The following is a 19540-nucleotide window of genomic DNA, read 5'->3' on the forward strand; positions in this document are numbered from 1 at the left end:
TTTCAACTTTTGGGTCTTTGTTTGGAGGACGGGCAGCACAATCGAGACTTCTGGGTTTGAATGCCGGGCTGGACAGAAATGGCTGGCCACATTTCTTTTTACCTAATATTATTTACACTGATGGATCCTTGCATCCTTCCTATGGCGCAGCTGGAAGTGCAGTTGTTGTGACAGGGAGAGATGGTTCCTTCTCCCATGAGTGTGGAGCGCGTCTCAGTAACTGGGCCTCCACTCTTCAAACAGAATTGGTTGCCATAATCCTTGCACTCGAGCACGTATATGAATCCAAAGTTGACACGCTAATTGTAAGTGACTCCTTGTCATCCTAGACTGCCCTCAGCTCCCTAAGGCATAACTGTGACGTGCTTATCTCTGAAGCTAGACACAGTTATAATGAAATAATCAATGATGGAGTCAGAGTTTGTCTCCTGTGGATTCCTTCCCATATTGGTCTCCGAATGCATGATAGAACTGATGAGTTGGCCAAGACTTTTGCTCGTAAAGAGGGAATTGATTACCAACTTGGACTGCCTTTGAGCAGCCTGAGGGCAGCAATATCCCAGGAACATCAACTAAATTTCGGAGACTGGAGGCAACGTGAAATTCACACCAGTTACTCCATCTATCATCATTCTATTATGCAGGAAGAACCGCACGTCTATGGGTCATCCAATAATGTTAGCAGACTTCTAGATGTTACCACTGCTAGGCTTAGGCTCGGCTACAAGTACCTCTAAGAATTTGTAACATCTGCTGATGTAGATTTGACTAAATGTAAACTCTGTCAGCAGAACTACTCGCATACATTGCGTCATTATATAATGGAATGTGAAAAAATCGCGGAATTTAGAGATAACACCATCAATAGTGTCCAAGAAATGTGTAAGTACATCATTCATAATGATGTGCTGCCCGAAATCTTAGCGAAGTATCCAAAATTTGCTTACTGTAGGTAATGCATGCACATGACTGTAAAGCTGCCGCCCAGTTGGGTGGGTGTGGAGCACATGACTGTAAAGCTGCCGCCCAGTTGGGTGGGTGTGCAGCAAGACTAGTAACTGTGTGACTCACCATAGATGTAAAGTGCCTTGTATAGTGACTGTTGTGAGCCTCTTGTTGATCACTTGTGACACAAAAGCTTATTGATGTGTGTATTTGTGTGGGTGATTAAATATGTATGTGCATGTATATATGTATACGTATATATATATATATATATGTACATGTATGTATGAGAATGTGTACATGTATATATAACATTAATAATTTTGTAACTAGTGTCAAAAATTTTTTATTTGCTTAGCTAAACGAACTAGAGGGTTCAGTTCCTGAACCAATTATGTGCCTCTGTAATCCTTTACACCACCGCCCACGGGATGGGATAGGGTGCATAATAAAGAAAGAAATTGAATTGACTAATGTCTTGTTAAAGCAATATAAGTACTCAGGAGTTATAGCGTGTTGTGGGGTGGCATCCTGGGCGGGGTCAGTAATTCGACCTGGAGTTGGGGGGCGACCGCGATAGAAGCCTAACGTGTATGAATACACTCTGGCTTCCTGTCCCCCGACACAATGAATTATAATTATTATTATTATATAATCATTAAGTGAAATCAAACGTGCGTGGGTTACATTGTATTGATACGTGTGTTACAGGATATTATGCAATGTTTGTTAGACCACAGAACACGCACAGTAGAGCAAACACAACTAGGTAAATACAATAAGGTGAAACAGACAAAATAGCTTTTATAAACAAGTTATGATGAATAACTTGATTTGTTTACTTTACCAATAATAATACAAATTCCCCGCTATGGAAATGTATAAACTCGGAGACCCGTGTGTAGTGTCATAGACGCCACCCACAATAAGAATCTAACACCCTCGTCGTCGCGGCGGTTCTAGGGGCTTGCGCGGCGTCCGGCGCGTCCCGGCCGCCGCCAGCGATGCTCCCTTGTTGCCGCGGACGGTGTTGGCGGGTCGATGGCGGCGACGCTCCGCAGGTTCAAACCCAGCGCCAAAACTCGGCTAGGACGCCATCTTTGTGGACGGGTGACCTGCTCCTCTTGGATGGCCAGATGTAAACAATCCCAATTTAAGCTAGTGGAAGGACCCTCTGCCCCCCCCACGGTGCTGGTGTAGTGGAGGAGATGAGGAAGCAGGAAGTGTGTGTGGCAGTGGAGAAGAGAATAGTGTAGTGTAAACTATATGTGAGAAGTGATCCAATTTTTGCGAGCTCTTAGACCCCTTTGGGAGTCGTGGCGAGTGATTTTTTTTTTCGTTTTAACCAAGATTTACTGGACCACTGACGGGATTTATCGATAGCAAGGAAAGGTAAGGAGGAAGCTGTAGCTTTGGTGTGAAATTTATACATTAAAGTCTTCAATAACTTCTTTATTTTGGGGTTTGTTATTGATGTTCATGAAGTCGCTCGGGATTCTTGTCTTGACTTGTGGGGGACAAGACCAATGGCAGAAATCGCCCTCAGTGATGTCATATTACTAGCCAACAAGATGTTGCAAGTGTTTTGGACCACCATTTTAGTGTAATCAAACAGCTCAGCATCCCATCCATGTATCCAGGGATGGATGGATACAAGACTCTGATGCTGTGCTGCATTCAAGCCTTGTATCCATGTACTGGAATTGTATAGGCTAGGTAGGCGTTCTAGATGAGTTTGTGTCTATATATATTTTGAATTGCATGCAAACATGTCCCTTATAATATGGTATACAGTATATTCTTAGATTAAGGACCTGCTCGAAACGCTGCACGTACTAGTGCCTTTACAAGATTGTAATTACTATACTATGTATCCTCACAATCCTAACGTATCTTCTTGTATATATATAAATAAAATAAAAAATAAAATATCTTTATTACTATAGTTTGGTTCACTGCGAAGTGGCTGATGGCTTTTCACTGCATGCTCAGAAATTAGGCTATACTGTATAGGAAAATGCACAGCTCCTTTTCACTAGTATCTTTAGAATTGTCATGAATTCTTGCCTAATCTAAGAAGTGTGGTTATTCTAGATATACCACTCGTCTTCTCAACTAATACGTCTGATTTTGTACGTTATGATCCCAAAGTATGAATTATAAAGTCCTATAAAAAAAGCAGTTCGCAAATCTGTGTTTTCTGTTCATCGATTGGTTGTGGGGTATCTTGAGGTTATCTTGAGATGATTTCGGGGCTTTAGAGTCCATACCTGGTCCTCGATCAGGTCTCCTTTTTTGTTACACATTCCCAGGAAGTAGCCATTAGCAGCTGTCTAACTCCCAGGTACCTATTTACTGCTAGGTAACAGGAGCATCAGGGTGAAAGAAACCTTTTGCCCTTTTGTCTCTGGCTCCACCGGGGGATCGAACCTGGAACCTCAGGACTACGAATCTGAAGCGCTGTTCACTCAGCTGTCAGGCGCCCAGGTAGAACCTGGGTGTGTGCATTTCTGATTTACCTGCTTAGTTAGATAAGCACTTTGTATTTTGTAGTGGCAAATCAAGAGAATGGGCCGAGATATAGGCTCATGTGGGGTACTATTTGGATTCAGGCCCATTAATAATTCCAAACTTTGAAAGTCCTACATCAGTGTGAAACTAATTTTAGCAGTGAAATTAATTTTGTTTAATCTTAATACTGTACCTGTGACACTCGTGCCTTTATGTATGCATGCTAGACAATGGGACTGGTGTAGATAATAATAGTTGTACTGTACACATAAGTAGGGCAAATGACAGTATTGCACTGTGTAGTAGTAGGTACTTTTTATATATTTTGCTATATATTGCAAAAATATATTTTGAAATGACAATTATACAGTTGAGTAAATAGAATTAATGAATCAAACTTAAAGTATTTAAATAAAAAGTGAATACTACACTGAATTATAAAAAAAAAATTGTAAAGGGTGTATTTTTTATTGTGTAATGTACATGTATAATTAGACGTTAAATACAGTATAGTACAGTAGTAACATACATAGATTTGTATTATTTATTTATCTTTATATTTCAGAGATAAAGCAAGATGTTTTATGCACATTTTGTGTTGGCCAAAAAGGGTCCTTTGGCCCGAATTTGGCTGGCTGCTCATTGGGATAAGAAGCTTACTAAAGCCCATGTCTTTGAGACAAACATTGAAAAATCTGTGGATGGTATTCTTCAGCCCAAAGTAAGTGTTTTAGCTTGCTTTCAGACGAGAAATGCATGTGTTAGTTTTTCTGTGAACTACGATAAGTTAGGTACAGTGTTATACTATGGTATCAACTTTCTCTTCCTATGGTTTCATTAAATACTGCACCCTTCCAACCTGTGATGACCAGGCCTGACCAAGCAGGCTGTTGGTACGTGCTGCTTAATCTAACATAGACTGGCTTATCTGATCATATATAATTTTCTGGGACTTTTAAACTCCCTCTAGAAAAAATGTTAGTAATTTCCCTTGTATTTGAAGGAGCAGTACGTATTTAATTGTTTTATTTTTGAAGCTTGTTGAATACTGTTTCTATCCTTAGTTTGTCCAGTAATGCATACCTTGCCCCTTTCTCTTAAAGAATGAGTTCAGGGGTGCAGATCTGGATTTTTTTTTTTTTTTATTGTGGAATTTGGTAGATAATGTGTTCTACACATTTTAGGTCAGTAATGTTTTGATCTAGAGGGGGGTAAGTACCTTAACCTTTTCAGTGCAAAGGGAGTTTGGGGTTGCCCATCAGGTTTGATTCAAGATTGCAACAATATACCTTCCCAAGTGCCTAGGAAAGTTTTTACTTTCCTAGTTTTTTTTGGTAATGTCTTTTGTTCTCCCTGTATACAGTATGCATATTTTTGTATTATCCCTTTGGCCATTTGCCTAATTTTCCATTGGCATTGAAATCTAGTGGCCACTTTCCTGAGTGCTTTCACAGCCTATTTAGGTCAACCTTTTGCAGTTCTGCATATGTTTTATTCTCATCAGTTTAGCATTATCTATAAATATTGGTCTGGATGAATGTATTTTCTTAGGTTATTATCTACTGTGTGGAGAATAAATATAGGAGACCCAATACTGTATGCTGTTGGATGTTTCTTGTCAATCCTCTTTATTCTGACTGCCTGTCACAATTACCTTTTCTTCCCATCAAGTAGTTTCATGCCCTCAGGCTAGTACCTTTTCTGTTAAAGCAAGCTAACGTGTCTCTTCATCTTATACATTAGTCTTTTGTTAATGATAGTGAAGTTGCATTCAGCCTAACCCTCCCCTGTGTTTGCCCGTTTTGTCGTAGAATTCAATTTGGTTTGTTAGGCATGTTTTCATTTCCCAAATCTGTGTCGTTTCCTGGTTATATATTCCATTTCTTCCAAGTATTCCACCATTTTATGTGATTATTTTTTCCAGTAGCCTACCTTGCAAGGAATGGCTGTCAAGAACACTGGGTCGGTAATGTTTATCATAGTTCTGGAAGTGCTGTTGTATCTTTTTAATTGCTGGTATATGCTGCAGTCTTTTGTGATGTTAGTGCTATCAGTCTATAGGCTGCATGCAAAATTGCAATATTACTCCAACCTATCCAAAATTTATACTACTAAAAGTAACTGTTGGCCCAAAGTGCAAAAAATGAACGGTTGTGCACACACAAGAAAAAATAAAACCTTTTATACTATTAATTTTATTAAGGACATGGAAAAGTAGGCAACAACCAAACCTACAGTTTCCGAAGCCTAGAATAGCACATATTCATATATACATACATTGTGTGTGTGTGTGTGTGTGTATATATATATATTATTAAATTTGGCCTAAACAGTATACATTAGACTCAGGAGTGCTTATTTAGGCATATGGCAGGTAAGGTTAGGCTGTGTAGTGTATGTTCCACTTTTTGGTTTGTTGTCCAGAGTATTCCAAGAGTGCAAAACATTAACTAATTAATATACAAGTTCATTTATGTATATACGACTGATAGTTGACTTAAGTACTATACTATTTGGAGGACGAATAGTAATATTCCATGTTACAATAGCTTAAATGTAAAAGGATTGTAGGTTGTTGTTTTAAACTTTAATAATATTCTTTACTGTATAAGATAATCAAATAAAAGACTTGCTTTTGTAAGGTGAAAATCTAGTTATTGCATAATGAGTAATCTAATTACAATATTTCTGTACTTAATGACTTTTTCTTTGATCAATGATGCAGGTGAAAATGGCATTGCGCACATCTGGACATCTGCTGCTGGGTGTGGTGCGTATTTACTCACGGAAAGCCAAATATTTGTTAGCTGACTGTAATGAGGCCTTTGTCAAGATCAAAATGGCATTCAGGCCTGGAATGGTAGATCTCCCTGAAGATATCAGAGAAGCAGCTGTCAGCGCTATCACTCTACCTGAAGTATTTCATGACTTCGATACAGCTATGCCTGAACTTAATGATGTGGATATACAAGCACAGTTTACTTTGAACCAGTCCAGAGCAGAGGAGATTACCATGAGGGAGGACTATGGTAATATTTCACTGGTAACTGGGGATGATGGATTTGGTGATATGGGTTTTGAAGAGCCACCAGATATAATGAGGGCTGCCTCTGCCATGGATCAAACACTTGACCACCCTAATCTTATCTTTGGGGATAATACCCCTCTTGACAAAGAGAAGGAACCTAGTGCATCCAAAGAACAGGACTCGAGATTATCAACAGCAAGAGCCGATACATCTGCACTGGATCTAGAGGCACCTATCAGAGACGATGGGTTTGGTGGTAATTTAGGGCAAGATATTATTGCTGGTGGGCTGTTCGAGGGTGGTCTGTTTGATGACACTCCTATTGGTGATGGACCAAGTCTGGATGAACCAAAAGAGGAAAGACATGATGATTCAGATGATGATGTTGGGGACTTGGATAGGTTTGGTGGGCCTCCATCTGTGGGACCACCTAGCTCAGCAGATGGATCACGTCCATCCACCCCTAAACCAGAGGCTCAAGACCCTGTTGATCAGCCTGATGCTCCACCAGAAGAAAATCAGGAGGCTGCACCATCTGCCGCAAATGAGGAAACGCTTGCCGGTCATGAACAGACAACGCTGTTGCAGAATGAAGAAGAAAGTTTTGCGCTGGCCCCAGTAGATGCATCGGCAATAAAGTCAGGCTGGCCACGTGCTAAAAGGAAGAGGAAGCTAATTGTGGACGAAGTGAAGAATATATCCGGCGAGGAGATGAAGGCTCAACTTTCAGACACCACAGACATTGTAACTACGTTAGATCTTGCTCCACCAACTAAACGTCTTATGCACTGGAAGGAAACGGGTGGAGTAGAAAAACTGTTTGCCCTGCCTGGTCGTCCCATTTATGCTCGGTCATTGGCACGCATGTACCAGAGACATCTCACTTCTGAACCTGCTCCTAATGAAGACTTTGGAATGGCAGGAGACAGGGAATTGGAGAATCTCAGCTTGGAAGTGGTGAGTTAATGAAAGCTTTACTATAAGTTCCCTGGTCCTGGTATGCTGATGTACTTTGATCATTCATACATATTTTTGACATGCCATTACATTATAGCCACTTGTTAAAATGCTTAGTTCAGTTCCTCATATTTTTGGCATGCCATTACATTGTAGCCACCTGTTAAAACACTTAGTTCAATTCCTCATATCGGTAAATTATTTTTATTTGTTACTGGTAAAATACAGATTTTGTTTTATTTAAATGTACCACTTAATTAGTGTCATTGGTAGAACAATTAAAATTGTGTGCGCAGCGGATCATCGGGTGACACAGCAGTGTGAGAGACAGAAGATGACATGCCACTAAAGTGCTGTAGCACAAGGAATGAACTGTTAGTGCAGCGTATAGTTCTTCCATGGATGACCAAAGTTAGCAAAACCATTATGTCGTGATAAAGAATCTAGTTTATAGACTTAGAGGAACAGATATAATAGACAGGATGCTAATATAGACTCTAAATTGGTGTTTCTCAACCATTTTTTTTCTTTTTACCTATTGCCCTTTTTGGTTATTTTCTAAACTGTGTAAAGCAGTTGTCCCCCCACCCTAATTTTTTTTAATGCAACTAAGAGAGTTTACTCTCTTGATACAGTATATCACCTCCCTGTGCTCAACTATCGCCACCATTGAGACTGCCTGCTCTAAATTGAGAAGAGGTTTACTTGTAGGTAACTGGCCTGTACAGTATTTTATTACACAGGAGTCCAGTTGAAACAAGAATCCTTCAGTACTGTATTTACAAAATATTTAATCTCTAGGTTCGTGAAACGGAAGATCCAGAGGTACCAGGGGTACCCAAGACAAGAGGAAAACAAACCAAGAGAAAGCAGCCTGAACCAGATCCAGAGGAGGAAGAGGAAGTAAGATATTTCTTGAGACGTTTATCTTGGTTAAAATTTTGAGTTAGGAGTCTTAAAGAGTTTTATGGTCACAAGAGATGTGCACTCATTTATTATTTTTCTCACAATCGATAGTGAATATGAATTATTTCTCCAAGTTTCCAGTTGCCTTGGTTTTGTTTCTGATTTGTAATGTCTTGTCTTAAGAGCAAGTGCCCATTTAAAATGGAAGGTGATAATCTGGTCTTTGGTACTCTTATCTATTTTATGTACAGTATATATAGTATACGATTTTTCAGTTAATCTGTGGACTTGTTCCTTGGCGTGCTCTGGTAATTGGGGGTGGAATCTGAATGTTTGCCTTTGCGTATACCGTTAATCTAGATAATAGGGGTCTCGTTATGTGCTTACTCACATTCTGCAGGTACTACACATCAAGGGATGTGTAGTTGTAGTGTGGGTTTCCATAATACAGTACTGTATGCCAATAGATTGTTGTGATGTGGCCATGGAGTGTTTCACATTTGCCTTTCATTAATTTGTGTGTACATGTAAGGTAAGTACAGTACTATATGTACATGTTTCTGAGCATAACCTGCCTGATCTCGCAATAAATTTGATATTCAATGTGTTTCCACCTTTCAGCTACAGATCTTGAATGTGCAAACAAGAAGTCGAGATGTAAACACCGAAGTAGTAGCACCACAAGCCCCTGAGACCCCAGTACCTCCTCCAGTTGTCGAGGAACCTCAACCAACACCTCAGCCACAACCACCACCACCACCGCCGCCACCCCAGCCTGAGATTATTACACTTGAAGAGGTGTGTTGTCTTCTCTGTCGTACATGTCTCTTCTGGGACTGTTATGAGTATTATTTTATTTTTAACACGTAAATAGTGTAAGTAAATAAATACAAATGAATTCACACTTTTTGGCTACAATGTATCCACAAATGCCAGTTTCTCATTTTTTTTTTATATAAAGTCTAAATTAAGTTACTGATAAAGTTGTTAGTGACTGGTCTGAAGGGTTGTGATTATGCTGTTAGAGGGAACAGCAGGGAAACATCACTGTGAGGGAGTGAGATAGTTTGTCTGGTGGCCACCGTAGATTACTGTATGAATGCTTCATGTCTAAATGACCATCACCTGAGATCCCAGATTTGTGATGTAGTGTTTGAGTATTTATTCCTGTGATATGGATTTATAAGAGGTCAAAAAATACTCTGAAAGTGGTTGAGATCAAATTACCTTAAATATTAATTTAATCGGGTTCCTATCAATATTCATAGCAAAATGTGACTGAAGTGTAGCTTTGGGTGTGGGGAAAGTAGACGAGTCTCCTTTGAATTAAGATTTTATGGCTAGATTAATTTTGAGTGTGAAGAGTTTTGCTTAGACCTAAATATGGGCCCATATTTTCTTAAATACTTGTTTTATGAAATTAATAAAAGTCATTGAAATTCCGTATTAATACAGTTTGGGGTCATGGAAAAGCCAGCAAGCTAGTTAAAGCAAAATTCTATGGCTGACTTTTATCTAACGTTTGATGATTTTTTATTAATTGGGAATCGTGGCACTATTAAAAAATACAGTAGAGGCTTGGGCACGGGAAAATGGCAAAGATCTCTGTAGTCATGTCCTGCTGATTGATATCCATTGTGAGAGGTTCAACTTCAGACTTCACTCTGTAAACTTTGCCTATAGAGCATGGAAAAAGGCATGAAGCAACCTATCCTCTTACAAATTATGTCTGAATTTGGCCATTTGCCTGTATGGTCGAAAATGGACGTAATTTGAAAATGAAAAAAATTGTAAATAAATTTTGGATTTTTTCCTACAACAGCAAGTTGAGGGGTCCTCTAGTAGGTTAGGAGGGCAGGAAATTCTCCTCATGTTTCATAACGTCATGAAAACCATTAATTGAAAGTTAATTTTCAAACAGAAAATGGGAGAGTACATCACTTTCGTGAGCCGATTTCATTTCAAATTACGTGCATTTTTGGCCATAGCGCACACATGAGCGAAAAGCGACATTATTTTTAAGAGGACGGGTTTCATGAAGAGTTTACTGCTTATTTGGGTGTTGCTGTGCATGATATTCATGCATTGTTAACTGCCTCGCCATCACCAAAATATTGGAGAGAAATGTAATGCTTCTTTGTGCCTTGTTTGACAAGGCACATTACTTGTTTTTGGTCTGCTTTATTTTGAGAGAGCATTTGTAAATTTGAGTGTTTTTATTTTCTTCAGCAAGCCGAGATTATCCCACCACAAACTCCAGTGGTTCACGATGAGCCAGTTGCAACGAATCAAGAACCAGCTGGAAACCAAACACCGGTGCAAAATGCACCCTTCCAAAGCCCAGCCCAACCACAGGTGGAGACTACTGATGCTATCCAAGTAAGTCTAGGACACTCAGCCAGCTTTACAACCATCATTTCCCAGTTGTGGCATTATAATTGGAATTGAAGAATGCAGTTTTTCAGTGTTGTATACAGTATTATTCATAGTTGATGAGTTAATCCTTTCTCTGGTCATTATAATTTACCACTGTGAACATTTAATAATATTCCCAATATGCTATAAGGTTTGGCATGCAGTTTTGTAGCTAAGTAATTTGTTTTATACTTGTTTATTACACTGTCCAGTTCTTTGGATACAGGACACTGATAACCAGGTTTGATTTGTTACACTATTATTGCAATTATCCATGGTTTAAACATTTACCTTTAAATGACTGTAGATAAGTTGGCCTTAGTTGTTCGTCAGTAAACGATGGGAAAGCAAATGGGACTTCGTCAGTAGCTCTCTTTAAGCTCACAAATTTGACTGTTCTCTGAACAAAAGTAATTCAAGTGTGTCCTTGAACATAGATAATGCAGTCAGGCTGGGTGATGTGTAGCATTACACCACAATGAAATTTTCAAACATCCTAGCAGATCGCCAAACCCTTATTCTGATCCCTTCTCAGTGCTATATTGGTGCAATGGCTTGGCACTCCTTCCTTGTAATTCCCTTCATTGCTGATCATATTGTGCAGTCATTGAAAAATTATTAATCCAACCTGGTGGTATCTGAAAAATTATTAATCCAACCTGGAGGTATCTTAAAAAGAAAAAGATTACATTTTATAAGGAGGAGGAAGTGGAGATAGAAAGATCAAAGACAAAGAGATGGAAATAGTTATGTTGATAGGAAATTGAAGAAATAAAATACCGGGAGAGAAAGAGTACGTCATTCTTAAACACCCTCAGCTAAGACATAAAGGGCAGAAAAGGTATGTGAAGAAACATGAAAATATATTGGTACGAATAACGACAACAGTTAAAATGAAGTGTGTGTGTTGAAACATAAATTGAAATGGAAATATAGTGCCCAGGACAATAGCACTCAGCATAAGGGAAGCTGAAGGTAAAAGCAGCCATTTGGGAAGGAATACCAACCTTATTTGAGAATATTGTTTGCTGGGGGCACCAAAGGCCAGTCTACTACTAAATTACAGTGTGATTTTATTTCTAAATACATGACCGATTACTTTTTTATATGAGCCTAAAGGTATCTAGACCTTGTTTATTCACATGGATAATGAAGATATTGGTGTTTTAAGTCTTGTTCAGTTTGTCTACTGCACATCCGCATTACCATCAGCACTGCAAAGGATGAAGTGCCTGGAATTCATTAAGGTAATGACTTAAATGCTGTGTATTTTTTTATTTTTTTTTTATCTTGCACTGAATTTGTTAAATGCTTTAACCAGACGCCAGCGCACACCACACCATTCCAGAGTCCCATGCACGCGGAGATGGAGAATCATGGATACATCGAGGTAGGACTATTCATCTGTCGCGGTTTCATTTACAAGGATTTTTATTCTAATTTTAAATTAATCTGCTTCCTTATCTTCCTTATGCATCAATATTATGTGAGTTATTAATTTTACAAATAAATGTTTCAACCACTAACTAAAAATTAACCTTATTTTACTCAGTTTTATTTATGTTTATACTAACAGTTGTTATTGTTGATATTTCATTTCTATTTATTTAAAATTGACACTGTCCAACAGAATCAGCCTCCTTTGGAGAACCCTGGGTATGATGGGTCACATCCCCCAGCGAACACTCCAGGCGGCATGTCTGACGGTGGACCTCGATCCAATTATTCGGAAAGGCCGAACACTCCGACTGTAGTAATGAGGCAGGAGGAGGAGGAGGAAGAGGTATGTGCCTGACTTGTAGTTATATTGAGGTTAACAAAGCATTCAGATTAGAAAATGCCCTCGACCGCATTATTTAGGTGTACGGTGCATACGTGAGGTCACACTGTGCAGTATATATCAGGTATACTGTGCATATATTCACTGTACAGTACTGTATTGCGTATGCATTAGGTGCACTGTGCTTATTTAGTTGTATCTATGACAAAATTTAGCTTTAGAACTCCACCTTAGATATTTTACTGGCTGCATTATGTCTTCTAACACGGCAATGCCCATTATATTTGCTCTTGAACATGTGGATAGAGGCTGCTTCCATCCCCTCTGCTTCAAGCTTCTTAAACGTGTTTACCACATTCATTGCATGCAAGTGCTTTCTTAATGTCTTATTTGTTTTCTCTTGTGCCCTTTATTCTGTTGTCTCTTGCTTAGAATAAGATTGTCTATATTCACTTGATTACCCCCCCCCCCCCCCCTAACTACATAGTCTTTTGGCTTGGTGCCTTCATTTGACAATTACTTATTACCCCTCAGTATTTTAAGCGTTTTGTAATCCTGTCTCCTCTTGTTCTCACTTTTACCAATGTTATATTTCACTTAATCTGTTCTCACAGCTCATCTTATCTCATATCTGGTACAGTGCACGTATGTGATTCTTCCTTCCTGTAGGAATCCTTGTATCTAGGCAGTTTGCTCCAAATATTAAACATTTTTGCCATTTCAAGATGTTGAGTTTTAACTTGTAAGACATATACAAAAACATAAATGCTGCAAGTACAGTAGTAATAACTGGGTAAATGGTAACAGTAATTTACAGAAATATAGATCATGATGCTGTAACTTATGAACCTTTCATCAGAATGTGAAAGTGATAAAAATAAATATTAAGCAGAATATGCATAATAGAGGGGAAAATAATATTTTTGCTAAATAATGACAAGGTGTAACATAAATGACATTTTATGACACCCATACATGTTTTCTTTTTAGGAGGAGCAAGCAGATGATGAAACTTACGAACAGTTTGAAGAACGTGTAGTGAATAAGAGAGCTGGCCAGATGTTCCTAAGTATTAAGAGAAGGCTAAGAAATAACAACATTCTTTTCTCTGATTTGGTACACCATAACAATAGAAAACAGGTAAAGTATATGGTGAAACTTAGTTTTGTAATAGTCTCTCTAGAAACAGTTGTGAATGAATGTTTCTTTTTGGGATAATGTTTCCGTGAAATGCTACAGAAACATTCATGTACAGTAAAGGGAGTCCCCTAATTATGATCGGGATACGTTCTGTAGTGACACTGGTCTATAGTTAAATGGTTAATGTGTGTCCTTTTTGTGTATTGGAACTGTATTTGCCTTTTTCCATGTTTCTGGAAGTACTCAAGTATCCTAAGCTTTATATTAAAACCATTAGTTAATTGGGCTTACAGAATCCATATAGCCTTCAGTAACCAGGTAACTATCTGGCTGATGCTGCTACTTTTATATGGGACTAGTTTAATGGTTAAATATTATGCAGTGTGTCAGATAAACATTTCATGAAAATATAATAGTTAAGACTTTAAATTCTTCATTGTTACTACCATTAATATTATTATCCAACAGGTGGCTCAAAAATTTTACACGATGTTGGTGCTGAAGAAGTTGCAAGCTGTTGAACTCTCGCAAGAAGGCCCCTTCACTGAAATGTTCATAAGTAAGGGCACGTTGTTCGAGAATGCTGCACTTTAATCACACCCCTATGGTTCTTAAAATGAAATGTATATTGTGCCTAAAAGGACCAAGAGGCTATTGTAATATTGTGCCTGGAGAATTTTATGATACGAAAATTTAAGCACTGTACCTGTTTCTGTGAGAGAATCCAGTATATAGACTGACCCATGAGAGGATTGTGGAATGTGGACAAATTTATGGACAAAAATATATTTGATGCGGGTTTGTTGCATTTACCATATTCTGCAGATTGAGGTGTTCAAGATATGCATGACCAAATTTTTTTTTTTAATTCTGAATCATTAGATATTTTACTTATTTTAATTTCATTATAGCTAGTAACAGAATGAGGTTTATCTTCAATTATATTTTGCATATTATCAAATTGTTTCTCCTGAAATTGATCTGTTGGTGATACTGGAATTGTTGGAACATAAGTAAAGATAATTTGTTAAAATATTACATAAATTTTGTGTAAGATTACAGTATTGCATATATTGTAATCCTAATGATATATAGTATATATATATATGAGGACCAAACCACACACGTCAGAAAGTGAAGAAATGACGACGTTTCGGTTCATCTTGGACCCTTATCAGTCGTGTAACAGAAGAGGAAAGTACAGGCAAATATAGAGGCAGAGGCAGGAAACATTATTTTAGAAGACGACCGACCAATTTATAGGATGATTAATACGGCAGAGGAGAGCACAAACAATGCTCTTTTCTGTCATATTAGGGGACTTCAGAGGTGCCTATGGCACCTCTGAAGGCTGTGAAGAGCAGAGGTGCCATAGGCACAATCAGAGAACACTGTATAAACATCAGAGGTCCGCGGTTGTTCAACGTCCTCCCAGAAAGCATAAGAAACATTGCCGGAACAACCGTGGACATTTTCAAGAGGAAACTAGATTTATTCCTCCAAGGAGTGCCGGACCAACCGGGCTGTGGTGGGTATGTGGGCCTGCGGGCCGCTCCAAGCAACAGCCTGGTGGACCAAGCTCTCACAAGTCAAGCCTGGCCTCGGGCCGGGCTTGGGGAGTAGAAGAACTCCCAGAACCCCATCAACCAGGTATCAATCATCCTGTAGATTGGTCGTCTTGTAAAATAATCTTTCGCTGGTTCTCTTCACAGATGCCATCTTGTTGAATCGGCTCTGATACACAACCTACCCAACGCGAACCTTAGTCCTGGCTTTGTTGCTGTTGACTTTTCCCTCTCACAGTACATGCTTAAATGCTCTAACCTTCTTAACAAACGTGACCTGACTTGAGCTTTGGTCCTGTTGCTTATTCCTACCCCCTTTCCCATTCTTACCTTTCATCTTATTCTTACATTGATCCTATTCTTACCTGCTGCTCACCTCTCATCTTGCTCTTACCTTATATATTTGCCTGCACCTTCCTCTCTTCTGGTACACGACTTGATAATGGTCCAGTAGGGACCAAAAGTCCTAGTTTCCTCACTTTCTGACGTGTGGTTTGGTCATCATATCTTCAGCCACGTTATTGTCTCATCGTCTGCATACAGTATATATACTTTGAAACTGGTTTCAAAAGCTTCATTTTCAATTTTTCATTATGCAAAATATTTTTTCAGTTTCTGATAGTATTGACGTAAATTGTTTTGTTAGATCCATTACACTGAAATATTGTACTTATTGGTAATACTTAGACATCACATTGGGAAGATTATATTTACAGGCAGCCTTTTATTTCCAGGGTTTTTTAACCCTGGAAGAATCTGATGTAGAGGGACTGTAAACAGTCTCACCCAATGTGAAGTTCATAACTTAACCCTTTGGCTGCACTGACATTAAAAGGAAGGCATTTAGGGGGTGTGTGACCTAAACCCACTAGATATATTATAAATACAACCAAAAATAGTGTAAACTTTTTTTGGGGAGGAGGGGAGGATATATTTCCTGAGTTATTGAATTTTTATTACATTTCTAATACGAAAAGGGTGTGCTTTTTCCAACCCATTGCCATTATACGGAGAACAATGTATAAATATCAGAGGTCCACGGTTGTTCAACATCCTCCCAGCGAGCATAATAAATATTGCCAGAACAAACATGGACGTCTTCAAGAGAAAATTGGATAGTTTTCTTTAAGAAGTGCCATACCAACTGGGCTGTGATAGATATGTGGGCCTGTGAGCCGCTACAAGCAATACTTTGTTGGACCAAGCTCTCACAAGTCAAGCCTGGCCTCAGGCCGAGCTTGGGGGAACTCCCAGAACCCCATCCAAGTACATCCTCCGTAACTGATAATACTTACAGCAACTAATAATCCAACATACAAAAAATGTATTGTTGTACCCAAAATATACACATTTTGGACCATTGGAATATTCAAAATGGTGTGCTAAACAGTGGAACAATAGCTATAGAGCCTAACCTGCCTTAGGTATATATATATATATATATATATATATATATATATATATTTTTTTTTTTTTTTTTTCACAATAATACAGCATACCTTAATTATATGAAACAAATATTAAATAGTCGTGAACATGAAGAAATGAAGGAAGCATTATTGTGTAGATTTCTGGCCCCACCTCGTGTAGTGACATTCAGTTGTGCCGCCAACCAATGGATTCAGTGATCTAGTTGAACATTATTTAATTTGGAAACATTTTCTAAGCACATGGAGGGAGATCACTTATATTGTTAGGAGTTTGTTTGCCTTGTTTCAACTAATATTGCCTTGAGCAGTCAAAGGGTTAACTTAAAGCTTATTACAATTTTAAGTGTTTTGAGGGGGGGGTAAAAGTGCTGCATTTTAACTAGAAAAGTATTTGTTAATCTGATATTTTGAAATCAATACAGTAGTGTTTTTAGTTAACTGAATATTCTATGTTTTCAGTACAGTAAATGTTGAATGGGTATTAGTGCTACATTGATCTCTTTGGTTGAATAATAATATTTCACTTGCAATGAAGTGCAGTATTTATAATATGGCAGTTCAGTGATTTTAAGTAATGCCATTTATTTTGTGTGCTACAGGAAGCAAAGGAATTCTTCTCTTTTTAGTTCATAGATCTTGGACAACAATAACCTGCTAAGATGGGATGTGGTTTTTGCTTGTGATAAACACATTGTATTTAGCATTAAGACTGAAGGGCTTGTTGACAAAATGAGTATGGCAATTGAGCAGAATGATATTATTCTTAACACTTTGAAAGCTCCCCTAATATGCTGAAATTGTTTTTCAGTCAAAATAATTTTTTTTTTTTGTCAGCATATGCACTTCGTCCTGCATGATACATGCACAGATAATACAGAGCAAAGTGTGTAATGAAGTACAAATCACATATATCGTTTCCTGTATGCATAGTAAGAATAGGTGTCTCACTAGCATTGCAGTTGAAGTAGCCTCTTGTCCATAATGTTAGATAAAAGTTTATATTGAAAGACGAGGGCTTCTCTAAATTGCTGGTTAGATACCTGTTGACACAATAGTTGAATTTATATTAAAATATGGAGGATTTTTGTCCTCTGCTGGTTAAATGTCTTTGAATATTAAGCAAACATTATGTATATTATTTCAAGATAATTAAAAACATGGACCTTTTTTTGTGTAAGAATGTGTAATGTGTATAAAGTATGAACATTTATAGAAAATGTTTTTTTTTTTTTAATGTGCGAGTGTTGAGAGACTGTACAAAGGTTTGCCATTATGTGATTATGAAAGCTCATTTAACAGCTTGAAATGAGCTTTATTGTTCATGATACTGTATTACAATTTTGTATAGGTATTTTATGCGTGATGTGAGGGTATTATAAGGCAGTGTATGGAGAGAACCTTGTTGAGTGTTGGCATATGAAGGTAGGAAAATTACAGGCTTTATTTTTTAGTGTTATCACCAGATTGAATGTAAAAAATTAAAAATTCAGAGTATTTATAGAAAATTTTATTAAAAGTAAAATGAAAGACATTGTTGAGATTTTTATTTGAACCTAGAATATTTCAGCAATTCTTTATTGAGGTAGTTTTAGACAAAAACTGATAAGACTGAATTTTATTGCACAAGTGGTGTACAGTTCTGTACAACAACTTAAGAATGATTGAAACAAACATGTATTATGAAAATATCAATTAAAATTTGCACATTGTAGTTAACTACAGAATATAAATATATATATATATATATATATATATATATATATATATATATATATATATATATATATATATATATATATATATATATATATATATATATATATATATATATAATATATAATATATATATATACATAAAATGTACCACTAAATGGCAATATAAATAAGTTTAACTACTCAGTTTTTCACAATATTTCTGAAAGTGACAGTGTCTGTGTGATAAACTTAAAATGCCTCTGTATGGATTCTTTAGCACATACTGACTTTTTGTAGATTTTAATGAATGTGCATCACAAATGCAAGAAAAATGACAGGTTGGATAACAAGAATTTTTCAAACTAGAGATGCTATAGCAATGATGATACTCCTCAAGACGCTAGTGCTCTCTAGAGTGGAATACTGTTGCACAATGACAACCCCTTTCAAAGCTGGAGAAATTGCTGACTTGGAGAGCGTGCAGAGATCCTTTATTGCTAGAATCCACTCTGTAAAACATCTAAACTATTGGGACCAACTAAAATACCTAAATATGTATTCTCTTAAGTGCAGGTGGGAGAGAGACATAATAAATCTACACATGCAAAATAGTAGAGGGGCTGGTCCCAAACTTGCACACAGAAATAACACCACATGAGACCAGAAGGCAAGGCAGCATGTGCAGAATACCCCCATTGAAAAGCAGAGGTGCAATAGGTACTATGAGAGAACACTCAACATCAGAAGTCTGAGACTGTTCAACACACTTCCACTACACATAAGGGGCATAACTGACCGACCCCTCATAATATTCAAGAGAGAACTGGATAAACACCTCCAAAGGATACCTGATCAACCAGGCTCTTGACTCATACGTCAGGCTGTGAGCAGTTGCGTCCAACAGCCTGGTTGACCAGTCCAGCAACAAGTAGGACTGGGCCGTGGGGACTCTTAAGCCCAGTGAGTGCAGTGGGCCCACAGAGCCATTATAAAGCAAAATATGAATTGTAAATTTTCAGTTTGTCATTACCCTGTACTGTTCGCACCCCTCCTTCAGGTTTGGAAGAAAATCTTTCAAATTTGATTTGAAATTTTTTATTTCTTCAAAATCAAAATAGCGTCCCCTTTTTTGGAGGGGGACCCTGGAAAATAGACACTGTAGCGTCCT

General features: G+C 37.8%; 1 protein-coding gene and 1 long non-coding RNA gene across 3 annotated transcripts in view; both read left to right on the plus strand.

Moving 5' to 3' along the window:
- Positions 1-18208, plus strand: part of LOC138353681 (uncharacterized) — a 310023-nt gene extending 291815 nt beyond the window's left edge. Inside the window, exon 2 of the long non-coding RNA XR_011223241.1 lies at positions 15333-18208. This is a non-coding gene — a long non-coding RNA (uncharacterized lncRNA). The remainder of the gene's footprint in view (positions 1-15332) is intronic.
- Positions 2010-18208, plus strand: vtd (RAD21 cohesin complex component verthandi). Of its 2 annotated transcripts, XM_045758459.2 has the most exons (10): positions 2010-2337; positions 4022-4177; positions 6182-7441; positions 8243-8344; positions 8969-9145; positions 10577-10726; positions 12084-12152; positions 12393-12545; positions 13533-13682; positions 14151-18208. In XM_045758459.2, the coding sequence occupies exons 2-10, from the start codon at positions 4034-4036 to the stop codon at positions 14274-14276; spliced, it is 2331 nt and encodes a 776-aa protein (XP_045614415.1). In that variant the 5' UTR covers positions 2010-2337; positions 4022-4033; the 3' UTR covers positions 14277-18208. The 2 variants fall into 2 exon arrangements, with proteins under 2 accessions (XP_045614415.1, XP_045614416.1); XM_045758460.2 differs by lacking the exon at positions 12084-12152.
- Positions 18209-19540: the final 1332 nt, after the last annotated feature.

The sequence above is a fragment of the Procambarus clarkii genome, chromosome 59, assembly GCF_040958095.1.
Source record: "Procambarus clarkii isolate CNS0578487 chromosome 59, FALCON_Pclarkii_2.0, whole genome shotgun sequence".
Taxonomy (NCBI): domain Eukaryota; kingdom Metazoa; phylum Arthropoda; class Malacostraca; order Decapoda; family Cambaridae; genus Procambarus; species Procambarus clarkii.